Here is a 13,416-nt window from a genome sequence, read left to right on the forward strand (position 1 = left end):
AGGAGCGCACAGAGGATTCGGAGGAAGAGCAGCAGGACGATGAGGTGACTGACCCCACCTGGTTTGCTAAGCCTACTGAGGACAGGTCTTCAGAGGGGGAGCCAAGTGCAGCAGCAGGGCAGGTTGGAAGAGGCAGTGCGGTGGCCAGGGGTAGAGGCAGGGCCAGACCGAATAATCCACCAACTGTTTCCCAAAGCGCCCCCTCGCGCCATGCCACCCTGCAGAGGCCGAGGTGCTCAAAGGTCTGGCAGTTTTTCACTGAGAGTGCAGACGACCGACGAACAGTGGTGTGCAACCTTTGTCGCGCCAAGATCAGCCGGGGAGCCACCACCACCAGCCTCACCACCACCAGCATGCGCAGGCATATGATGGCCAAGCACCCCACAAGGTGGGACGAAGGCCGTTCACCGCCTCCGGTTTGCACCACTGCCTCTCCCCCTGTGCCCCAACCTGCCACTGAGATCCAACCCCCCTCTCAGGACACAGACATGACCGTCTCCCGGCCTGCACCCACACCCTCACCTCCGCTGTCCTCGGCCCCATCCACCAATGTCTGTCAGCGCACCGTCCAGCCGTCGCTAGCGCAAGTGTTTGAGCGCAAGCGCAAGTACGCTACCACGCGCCCGCATGCTCAAGCGTTAAACATGCACATAGCCAAATTGATCAGCCTGGAGATGCTGCCGTATAGGCTTGTGGAAACGGAGGCTTTCAAAAACATGATGGCGGCGGCGGCCCACCGCTATTCGGTTCCCAGTCGCCACTACTTTTCCCGATGTGCCGTCTCAGCCCTGCACGACCACGTCTCCCGCAACATTGTACACGCCCTCACCAACGCGGTTACTGCCAAGGTCCACTTAACAACGGACACATGGACAAGCACAGGCGGGCAGAGCCACTATATCTCCCTGACGGCACATTGGGTGAATTTAGTGGAGGCTGGGACAGAGTCAGAGCCTGGGACCGCTCACGTCCTACCCACCCCCAGAATTGCGGGCCACAGCTCGGTGGTGGTATCTGCGGCATTGTATGCTTCCTCCACTAAACCACCCTCCTCCTCCTACGCAACCTCTGTCTCACAATCAAGATGTGTCAGCAGCAGCACGTCGCCAGCTGTCGGTGTCACGCGGCGTGGCAGCACAGCGGTGGCCAAGCGTCAGCAGGCCGTGCTGAAACTACTCAGCTTAGGAGAGAAGAGGCACACGGCCCACGAACTGCTGCAGGGTCTGACAGAGCAGACCGACCGCTGGCTTTCGCCGCTGAGCCTCCAACCGGGCATGGTCGTGTGTGACAACGGCCGTAACCTGGTGGCGGCTCTGCAGCTCGGCAGCCTCACGCACGTGCCATGCCTGGCCCACGTCTTTAATTTGGTGGTTCAGCGCTTTCTGAAAAGCTACCCACGCTTGTCAGACCTGCTCGGAAAGGTGCGCCGGCTCAGCGCACATTTCCGCAAGTCCCACACGGACGCTGCCACCCTGCGCACCCTGCAACATCGGTTTAATCTGCCAGTGCACCGACTGCTGTGCGACGTGCCCACACGGTGGAACTCTACGCTCCACATGTTGGCCAGGCTCTATGAGCAGCGTAGAGCTATAGTGGAATACCAACTCCAATATGGGCGGCGTAGTGGGAGTCAGCCTCCTCAATTCTTTACAGAAGAGTGGGCCTGGTTGGCAGACATCTGCCAGGTCCTTGGAAACTTTGAGGAGTCTACCCAGATGGTGAGCGGCGATGCTGCAATCATTAGCGTCACCATTCCTCTGCTATGCCTCTTGAGAAGTTCCCTGCGAAGCATAAAGGCAGACGCTTTGCGCTCGGAAACGGAGGCGGGGGAAGACAGTATGTCGCTGGATAGTCAGAGCACCCTCCTGTCTATATCTCAGCGCGGTGAGGAGGAGGAGGAGAAGGAGGAGGAAGATGAGGAGGAGGGGGAAGAGACAGCTTGGCCCACTGCTGAGGGTACCCATGCTGCTTGCCTGTCATCCTTTCAGCGTGTATGGCCTGAGGAGGAGGAGGATTCTGAAAGTGATCTTCCTAGTGAGGACAGCCATGAGTTGCGTACAGGTACCCTGGCACACATGGCTGACTTCATGTTAGGATGCCTTTCTCGTGACCCTCGTGTTACACGCATTCTGGCCACTACGGATTACTGGGTGTACACACTGCTCGACCCACGCTATAAGGAGAACCTTTCCACTCTCATACCCGAAGAGGAAAGGGCTTCGAGAGTGATGCTATACCACAGGACCCTGGCGGACAAACTGATGGTAAAATTCCCATCCGACAGCGCTAGTGGCAGAAGACACAGTTCCGAGGGCCAGGTAGCAGGGGAGGCGCAGAGATCAGGCAGCATGTACAGCACAGGCAGGGGAACACGGCCTTTGACAGCTTTATGGCTCCCCAGCAAGACTGTGTCACCGCTCCCCAGTCAAGGCTGAGTCGGCGGGAGCACTGTAAAAGGATGGTGAGGGAATACGTAGCCAATTGCACGACCGTCCTCCGTGATGCCTCTGCCCCCTACAACTACTGGGTGTCGAAGCTGGACACGTGGCCTGAACTCGCGCTGTATGCCCTGGAGGTGCTTGCTTGTCCTGCGGCTAGCGTCTTGTCAGAGAGGGTGTTTAGTGTGGCTGGGGGAATCATCACGGATAAGCGTACCCGCCTGTTAACCGACAGTGCCGACAGGCTTACACTCATAAAGATGAACAAAGCCTGGATTTCCCCAGAGTTCTCTTCTCCACCAGCAGACAGCAGCGATACCTAAACAATACGTAGGCTGCACCCGCGGATGGAAGCATCATTCTCTATCACCATAAAAAACGGGGACCTTTTAGCTTCATCAATCTGTGTATTATATTCATCCTCCTCCTACTGCTCCTCCTCCTGAAACCTCACGTAATCACGCCGAACGGGCAATTTTTCTGAGGCCCACAAGGCTCAGTCATATAACTTTTGTAAACAATGTTTATACGTTTCAATTCTCAATTCAATAAAGCGTTGAAACTTGCACCTGAACCAATTTTTATTTTAACTGGGCCGCCTACAGGCCTAGTTACAAATTAAGCCACCTTAACCAAAGCGATTAATGGGTTTCACCTGCCCTCTTGGTTGGGCATGGGCAATTTTTCTGAAGTACATTTGTACTGTTGGTACACCAATTTTTTTGGGCCCTCGCCTACATTGTAATCCTAGTAATTTTTAGCCCACCTGCATTAAAGCTGACGTTACCTCAGCTGTGCTGGGCACTGCAATGGGATATATTTATGTACTGCCGGTGGGTTCCAGGGAGCCACCCATGCTGTCGGTCCACACGGAGTTGTAACTGCATGTGTCCACTTCTAAAGAACCCCAGTCTGACTGGGGCATGCAGTGTGGGCCGAAGACCACCTGCATTAAACCTGACGTTACCTCAGCTGTGATGGGCAATGCAATGGGATATATTTATGTAACACCGGTGGCTTCCTAGGACCCACCCATGCTGTTGGTCCACACGGAGTTGTAACTGCATGTGTCCACTTCTAAAGAACCGTAGTCTGACTGGGGAATGCAGTGTGGGCCGAAGACCACCGGCATTTAATCGGACGTTACCTCAGCTGTGATGGGCAATGCAATGGGATATATTTATGTACCGCCGGTGGCTTCCTGGGACCCACCCATGCTGTCGGTCCACACGGAGTTGTAACTGCATGTGTCCACTTCTAAAGAACCCCAGTCTGACTGGGGCATGCAGTGTGGGCCGAAGACCACCTGCATTAAACCTGACGTTACCTCAGCTGTGATGGGCAATGCAATGGGATTTATTAATGTACAGCCGGTGGGTTCCAGGGAGCCACCCATGCTGTGGGTGCACACGGAATTCCCATTGCGGAGTTGTACCTGCCTGTGACTATTCATAAAAAACCCCGGTCTGACTGGGGCATGCAGACACCTTGACAGAATGTATAGTGTGTGGCACATGGGTTCCCCATTGCTATGCCCACGTGTGCAGCTCCTGATGGAGGTGGCACAGGATTGGATTTCTCATTGCTTCTGTACAGCATTATGGGCTGTCGCCCCGCCCCTTTTAAAGAGGGTCGCTGCCTGGCCGTGCCAACCCTCTGCAGTGTGGGCCTGCGGTTCCTCCTCATGGCAGACGCGCTTATAAATAGACATGAGGGTGGTGTGGCATGAGGGCAGCTGAAGGCTGCGCAGGGACACTTTGGTGTGCGCTGTGGACACTGGGTCGTGCGGGGGGGGAGGGGGGGTTGGGCAGCATGTAATCCAGGAGAAGTGGCAGCGGAGTGTCATGCAGGCAGTAATGGTGCTTTGTTGGAGGTAATGTGGTGCTTAGTTAAGGTATGCATTGCTAATGAGGGCTTTTCAGAAGTAAAAATTGTTGGGAGGGGGGGGGCACTCTTGCCGCTATTGTGGCTTAATAGTGGGACCTGGGAACTTGAGATGCAGCCCAACATGTAGCCCCTCGCCTGCCCTATCTGTTGCTGTGTCGTTCCCATCACTTTCTTGAATTGCCCAGATTTTTACAAATGGAAACCTTAGCGAGCATCGGCGATATACAAAAATGCTCGGGTCGCCCATTGACTTCAATGGGGTTCGTTACTCGAAACGAACCCTCGAGCATCACGAAAATTTCATCTCGAGTAACGAGCACCCGAGCATTTTGGTGCTCGCTCATCTGTAGTCATCATGCTACAGGTTATTGTATGACAGCCAAACCACCAGATAGCCTGGAACTTTGGCTTGGATGATGTAGATGAAGAACTAGACAGAAAGACAGACAGACAATGTTCGGTCATCGTGGGGGGCAGCAGGCGACGCAGGTATCAGGATACGAAGCGGACACCAGAATTACAAAAATAAAAGGCAATGGTTATGTAAGCAGAGATGATGAGAAAAATCATGTAACTTATTCAGTTTGGTTTCTCAATCCTAACTATCGCTAACTAGCAACAATGACTGCTAAAAAACATGTTCAGTGTTCCAACAGACAATATCAATATCAACAATGTGTTTCAACTGACACAAGAAAGGTGCTTCATCAGTACATAACGACTCAATGCCAACAGCTTTCCGCACGCAGTCCAGATGTAATGAGTGTTGTCCGAAGGATGGTCCGCAACTGACAAACACATTATAGTTCTCCAAGTCTCTGAATTACACACTGGCAAGTCTCAGTTGTATCTAAATGCTTAAGCCCAAACTTCCCTAATGTATTGTGACTTGCAGGCTTGTATATGGCCCCTATAGTCACTTTGTGTACATGCATTTTGGTTTTTACTGAGGTCCAACCTCACTTATGAAACTCCTATTATACTCTGCACTGTAGCATACATAAAGAGCCTTGCAGTGACTGTAGGCGATTTGTAATCCAAAGAACTGTTAAATGGCGCTTCACTCTCTGTAGCAGTTTCACCATCCTTCTCCCGTCCTGAGCAAGTACCACCACATGTGTTATGCCCACACATGCTGAGGCCCCAGATTCGCCCATACACTTATAGTTTGTATAAAGGAATCAGCAGTAGTTACTATTGAGAAGGTCGTACATGGCTGCAGTTCATTAAATCTGCAAAGTCCATTATCATGAGCTGCTTTCTATCGCTCCAAACTCTTAAGCACAGTTTATCCAAATCATGGGGCTGTTTACTCACAGAGGGGAAATTGCATTGGATGTTCTAGCCGGGTACCAGTTGTGCTGTCAGCAGACTACAAAAAGCTGGGAAGCCCGATTCTTCCACTCTTATGGTGCAGATACGGCAGAGCACTGATCCTTGGGCCCGTTGTGTAACTGGCACAAATCATCCTTAGGGCTCTTTCACACAGGCCTGATTTTAGTGCAGTATAGGCACGCAAAAAAAAATTGTGGCTATACTGCACCTAAAAATTGTGTGAACAGGCAACTTTTTCACGCACAGAAGACCCGATCTTCATGCGTTATTTTTACTGGAGCAGCATGTTGATTAAAAAAGTGCAGCTGCTCCAGGAGGAGCGAGAAAGAGAAGCCCTGCAGGGCTTTGGGATTTCCCCATAGCAGTAAGAGAGAGAGCGGGGCTATGGGGGATTAACCTATAGTCCTGCTCTCTCTCTCTCCCTGCTATGGGTTAATCCTCCATAGCCTCACTCTCTCTCTACCTGCTATGGAGAAATCCTTTGGGGAACCCGATGTTGGGGAGAGAGGTGGAGGAAGTTCCCTACTGCCCCCGCTACTGGGGAATTACCCAGCAACGGGGTTGGAGGAATTCCCCACTGCAGCGGGACATTTAAAACTTGCTGCCCAGAAGCACATTTTAAATGTCTCGAGGGGATGAAGGGAACCCCTGGGGGAATTAACTGAACACCTAGGGCTTCCCCTCATCCCCGCTGGGGCTAACAGAAGTTTACAGCGGGGCATTTAAAATGTGCTTCTGGGTTTAATGGCGCCGCTGCTGTTTGGTGGAAAAACTCCTAATGACTTGTAATCTTCTTTTCGGAGCATTGGACACAGCTAAATGCCTGCGCATCATGCACCAAAGATAGGTCAGGTCCTATCTTTTCACCCAGCATGGACCTTGGATGCAGGCATTGTAGCCATGCCTGTCCTATCTTTTGAAGGTGCAAGTTTTTTGTGCATCTAAAATTCCTTCACTTGAACATAGGAAACCATTGGTTCTTATAGACGCAATTTTTTTCACGCACCTGTACTCCGTGAAAACAACGCCCATGTGATTGAGGCCTTAGGGTACAGGCCATGTTTTTCCAGAGAGTCACCTGTGTTGCTCACGCTCTCACATCAGTTCTCTGCACACACACAAGAGGAAGAGCACCCACATAGATATCCCTACTATCTCCATAGTTCTCCAGGCTCTACGATCTATATTCATTAAAGAAACAGATACACCACACGTCACAGCAAAGATATCATGTAATACCGTATTTCCCCGTATAGAGTCACTATAGCCGCCAGCATTACTTGGTATAATCTTCCGCACTACCGCCATAAACAAGGCGTGAGTTGGCTTTCACTTTAATCACACATATGGTTATTGTCTTTCAGGGTGAGGTTTTTTGAAGGTCCAGAGTTGGTAGCCGATTCGGGGGTTATAATGGACACCACTATGAGGGGTGGACGTCTTGGGGTCTTCTGTTTCTCCCAGGAAAACATCATTTGGTCTAACCTCAGATATCGTTGTAATGGTGAGTTGGCAATTGTTTTTAAATTTAATATAAGAATTTAAGAAGTTTTTATTATATTTACATTGCAACAGGCAAAAAATGTATGAAAAAGAGTAGTTTAGGAGATTTTACTTTTCAGGAGAAACGTTGTTTGGAATTTCAACACAATTTCATTAGAATGATTAACCCCTTCAAGACACATCCATTTTTCATTTTGGGGATTTAAATTTGTGATCATTTGATCACTTGTACAATAGAGTCCTTTAGAATTGCAGTGATTGTACTTTTATAGGCATTAGAGATGAGCGAGCGTACTCGGAAAAGCACTACTCGCTCGAGTAATGTGCTTTATCCGAGTATCGCTGTGCTCGGGTCTGAAGATTCGGGTGCCGCTGCGGCTGACAGGTGAGTCGCAGCGGGGAGCAGGGGAGAGCGGGCGGGAGAGAGGGAGAGAAAGATCTTACCTCCGTTCCTCCCCGCTCTCCCCTGCAGCTCCCCGTTCCGTGCTGGCACCCGAATCTTCAGGGACGAGCACAGCGATACACGGATAAAGCAAATTACTCGAGCGAGTAGTGCTTTTCCGAGTACGCTCGCTCATCTCTAATAGGCATGTTCTTAAGCCCACTAACAGGCAGGGCCTAATAAGACAAATATCCCTGGTAAGGCCAGGGCGGTAAGCCTACAAAGGGCCCCATGCTGACATGGTCACAAATAGCATGGGAGGGCTCGTTCAGGATACAGAGGGAGACCACGTCCCTTTATCATCTAAATACAATGCTGACTGCAGCATCTAAAGGCTTAGTGGCCACCTGCCGCATATGAAGTGGACTTGGCTCCCAGGTTTACACCATTCAAACCCTGCGCACATCCGATGTAAGTGTGCTTGAATGAATAAGTGTGAGAGAGACTACAGAGAACGTGAACAATAGAGTGCATTACAAGTGAAGAAATATACATTCAAAGAGAACCCCTTACATCCACTCCAATCTACGGGCAGCATGGTATAGAGCAAGAGAAGCTAAGCAGATTATATATTAGCTTGTTGCATGCAGAAATAGCTGTCCATCAGAGTAGGACCGCCCACTGGACTCCTAAGCATAGAAAGAACCCATGTTTAAATGACTAAAGCACAAGTTCTACTGCATCTTTTCCATAAAATATTGTAATAAGCATGGCGGTGTAGTTGTGAAGGGGAGGTATGTTTCTCCCAGACTCCTCTCCTATGTGGACTTGCAAGGGAAGAGACTCACCTGCGGGCTGATCAAGTTAGCCAGTGTGTGACTATTTAACCACTTAAGCACTGCCTTTTTTTCATATTCTATTTTTCCTCCCACTTTCGAAAAATCTAAACTCTTATTTATGCACCGACGTAGTTGTCTGAAAGATTGTGTTTTGCAGAGCAAGTATTTTTCTGTGGTACCATCTAATTACCATATGGTGTACCACAAAACTTGAAAAAAGTTCTAAGGTAGAAAGAAATGGAAGGAAAAAAAAAGCAATTCTGCCACCTTGTGAGTGCATCTTGCTTCTACGGTGTACACACTGCAACAGAAATGACATAACTTTATTCTGTGAGTCAGTAAGATTACAACTGTATCAAATTTATATTGTTTTTTTGCTATACAACGTTTTAAAAATAATATAGCTTTTGAAAAAAATATATATTTTCTGTCGCCATAACTTTGTTTTTCCCATTCACATAGTTGTGAGGGCTCTTCTTTTTGCGGGACACCTGTAGTTTATATTATTTCAACTTTGGAGTATATAGAAGTTTTTTAATTACCTTTTTTCTTGGAGACAGGCTGACCTTAAAAAGCGCAATTCTGACTTTGTGCATTAGATCAGAGTTTTACTGATGCAGCAATTCCAATTATGTTTGCTTTTTCAATTTTGATTTTTTTTTATCATGAATATGGTAAAAGGTTTTTTTTCTTTTTTACTTTTTTTATCTTTATTTTCAATGATAAAACTTTTTCTTTTAGTCCCCATAGGGGACTTAAGCTAGTGATCATTTAATCGCTTCTGCAGTATGATGTAATCTCAGAGTAACATATTATATCGCAATGTTACAGGGAGCCTATCAAGCCACGCCACAGCTTCAAAGGCTCCCAGCTGTCATGGCAACTAAACGGCACCCATCATCATTGGAGGGGGGTTGTTCGGGACCCGACCAACAGAACCTAATCTACGCTTCTGACTGTTGAGGAGATATGTGCCCATTGACCCCAGCAGAGGCGATCTCAAGCTAATTTCCTCACAGTAAATGTTGTGCTGCTCAGCTAATTTTTCTCTAAAACATGGTGCCTGCAGAGTGGAGCACACTTTCAATAATATGACGACCCTATAAAGCGGTTCTAAACTTTAACAAAATGATGCCCCATGTGCTAAAGGTGGGGTGACATGCAACTTCCTAGAATACATTGTCTTGATCCAGACTGAATACATAAAGTCACTGGGTAAAAGACTCTTAACTCCGTCTAGGACAGTTTCCTGATATAAACACAATGAAAATTATGACTTTCATTGTAAATGTATTATTAATGATAACTCTGTATATATATTCTCCTCAGTATATACACGTAGAGGTGAGGTAAATTCTCTTCAGTATATACACATAGAAGTGAGGTAGATTCTCCTCAGTATCTACACATAGAGGTGAGGTAGATTCTCCTCAGTATATACACGTAGAGGTGAGATAAATTCTCTTCAGTATATACACATAGAAGTGAGGTAGATTCTCCTCAGTATCTACACATAGAGGTGAGGTAGATTCTCCTCAGTATATACACGTAGAGGTGAGATAAATTCTCTTCAGTATATACACATAGAAGTGAGGTAGATTCTCCTCAGTATCTACACATAGAGGTGAGGTAGATTCTCCTCGGTATATACACATAGAGGTGAGTTAGATTCTCCTCAGTATATACACAGAGGTCAGTTAGACTTTCCTCAGTATACACACATAAAGCTGAGGTAGGTTCTCCTCAGTACATACACATAGAGCTTAGGTAGATTCTCCTAAGTATATACACATATAGGTCAGGTAGATTCTCCTCAATATATACACATAGAGGTCTGGTAGATTCTCCTCAGTATATACACATAGAGATGAGGTAGATTCTCCTCAGTATATACACATAAAGGTGAGGTAGATTCTCCTTAGAATACATACACATAGAGGTTAGATAGATTCTCCTCAATATATACACATAGAGGTCAGGTAGATTCTCCTCAGTATATTCACATATTCACATAGAAATGAGGTAGATTCTCCTCAGTATATACACAAAGAGGTGAGATAGATTCTCATCAGTATATACACATAGAGCTGAGGTAGATTCTCCTCAGTATATACACATAGAGCTGAGGTAGATTCTCCTCAGTATATATATATATATATATATATATATACACACACATAGAGGTTAGGTAGATTCTCCTCAGTATATATATATATATATATATATATATATATATATATATATACACATAGAGGTTAGGTAGATTATCCTCAGTATATACACATAGAGGTGAGGTAGATTCTCCTCAATATATACACATAGAGGTGAGGTAGATTCTCCTCAGTATATATATATATATATATATATATATATATATATACACATAGAGGTTAGGTAGATTATCCTCAGTATATACACATAGAGGTGAGGTAGATTCTCCTCAGTATATACTCATAGAGGTAAGGTAGATTCCCCTCAGTATATACACAGAGAGGTGAAGTAGATTCTCCTTAATATATACACACAGAGGTGAGGTAGATACTCCGCAGTATACAAACATAGAGGTCAGGTAGATTCTCCTCAATATATACACATAGAGGTCAGGTAGAATATCCTCAGTATATTCACATAGAGGTCAAGTAGATTCTCCTCAATATATATACATAGAGGTCAGGTAGACTTTTCTCAGTATATACACATAGAGGTCAGGTAGATTCTCCTCAGTGTATATATACACATAGAGGAGAGGTAGATTGTCCTCAGTATATATACACATGGAGGTGAGTTAGATTCTCTTCAGCATATACACATGGAGGGGAGGTGGATTCTCCTCCAATATATACACATAGAGGTGAGATAGATTCTCCTCAGTATATATACACATAGAGGGGAGGTAGATTCTCCTCAGTATATATACAAATAGAGGTGAGGTAGATTCTCTCTAGTATATATACACATAGACGTGATGTAGATTCTCCTCAGTATATACACATAGAGGTGAGGTAGATTCTCCCCAGTATATACACATAGATGTATTTTCCTATTTAGAACCGAAAGAATGGTCGTGCCAAATTGTTTCGTCTAAACAGGAGCCAACAAGCAAACGATTATTGGTCACTTTCCCTTGTTTGAACAATAATCGTTCAGTCTGAAACCACCTTAACTAAGACAAATGACAATTCACAATGAGCAGATACCATGTCCAGTCTGAGGCTAAACTTAGCCAAAACCTCAGACTGAACATTGTTTGATGGCCAGTGTGTGTTTCTTTACAGCATATGAAAGTGAAGCAACATTTTTGTCAGGCTACTTGGAAAAGAAAAGATCCAGCATTTTTCAGAACCTGTACATTGTATGTTATGTGGTAAACAGTAACAAACTTTTTATTTTCTACTCTTCAGATACCATACCAAATGACTATGAGACATTTAAAGATCAGAGGGTTCAAGTGTGAAGTTGAAAACCACTTTGGATAAAGCTGTGTATAAATACACAGGGCAAGTTCTTCTAATACAGTTTGCATATGTTCACTTGCCTGAAATGCTCAGTTACATTTATCTGCACATCTGGAAAGAGAAAAAGTAGAAATTGAAGTAACCGAATAGGAACTCTATCAGGATAAATACATATTCATCTACACAGAATAGCTGAGCTATGAGTATCGCTTTAAAACATTGCAATACCCATACAGTATATATAAATATATCATTAATCCTAATCCTAACTTCCCTTTGTTGCTGATTGCTCATCTCATGCAGCTGTCAGCAATAAACAGTAGAGTGGTCTTTCCGAAGCACTTTGTCGGGAGCTACTGTACATCTACTGTAGTTCTTAAGAGCCGCCTAGTTAATAGCAGCCCTTAATGCCTTTGTGTCTCAGTTGGACCAGAAATATCATAGTAATTCTTGATCTTGACATTAGAGTCAAAACCATATTGCAGAACCAAAGTCAGCTCATCTGATGTGCTTTGTATTACTCCCCTCTGGGTACACAGGAACAGGAAGCCACTGCAGTTATCTACCAAGAAAGGTCTTCTAGCACCCCAGATATTTTGGAAAATATGCTGAAATAAAAGTTCATTTCAACTAAAATAATAGTTCTGTTCAGCTAATATTTTGGGTGCTGCAAAATCTTTCTTCTTGGTAACTTTTTTTGATTGCAATCAGTGCCAGCGATTGTCTACTTCAGAGCTGATTACATTACATGCATACTAGTCTTGCTTGTAAAGATGATCATGACCCATCGTGTCAATTGTTCATTAAAATACCTACTTTTTGTGTGTGACTGACTGATATGTGGTCGACGGCTCCAGATTACTGCAATATGCTCTCTGTATTTTTCAACCTCAAACTGTGTATACAAAGTACTATTGTGCTACATTCTGTACATTCTGTACATAAGCCCCTCATTCATTGTATTCAGTATCAGTATAGTGAAGTTAACAGTTTTAGTCCTCCAAACACCGGGAGGTTGTAACTGTTGCTCTTCATCTTGTACCTTTATGCAAAACACTTTTAAACGGTCTTGTTCAGACTCTGAATTATTGTTTAACTTTTTTTTTTACTGAAATCACTCAAATGTTGGGAAGTGCATATCTTATTTTGCAATAAATCCTTGATGATCAAACCTATCTTTCTGCCGTTATATGTTGTATTTAATTACAGTTCATAGATGCAGTGAAATTTCTTTGGAATACATCCTGTGTGAGAAGACTACTTCCTTATCTAGCCTAGATTCTTCGGAGGGAGCCCATACATGTAATGAAAGATCTGGGTTAATTGCATATGGATCAGGACTAGTTGCCGGGCTACACCTGGCATTGCTGAATAAAACAATAGCAAGTCCAAGTACAGCTATCAATCCGGTTACCGGGGATCATCCACAGAGTGTACAGGGATCCTTAGATATCCTGTCACCTCTTATTCTGTGTATACTGGCCTTCTGTTGACAGGACCAGCCCTCTAGAACAGTGGTTCTCAACTTTTTTCAGCCCAGTGCCTCCTTTAGGTATTGGGATGGTGGACAGTGCCCC

The 13,416-nt window shown here is 45.5% G+C and overlaps 1 protein-coding gene across 1 annotated transcript in view; it reads left to right on the forward strand.

Annotated features, from left to right (window-relative positions):
* The window catches only part of COMP (cartilage oligomeric matrix protein), a 115,377-nt gene extending 102,407 nt beyond the window's left edge, over positions 1 to 12,970 (forward strand). Inside the window, exons 18-19 of the mRNA XM_066604595.1 lie at positions 7,025 to 7,164; positions 11,786 to 12,970. Coding sequence (XP_066460692.1) covers positions 7,025 to 7,164; positions 11,786 to 11,838 — 193 coding nt within the window. The 3' untranslated portion in view covers positions 11,839 to 12,970. The remainder of the gene's footprint in view (positions 1 to 7,024; positions 7,165 to 11,785) is intronic.
* Positions 12,971 to 13,416: the final 446 nt, after the last annotated feature.

The sequence above is a fragment of the Eleutherodactylus coqui genome, chromosome 5, assembly GCF_035609145.1.
Source record: "Eleutherodactylus coqui strain aEleCoq1 chromosome 5, aEleCoq1.hap1, whole genome shotgun sequence".
In the NCBI taxonomy this organism is placed as follows: Eukaryota; Metazoa; Chordata; class Amphibia; order Anura; family Eleutherodactylidae; genus Eleutherodactylus; species Eleutherodactylus coqui.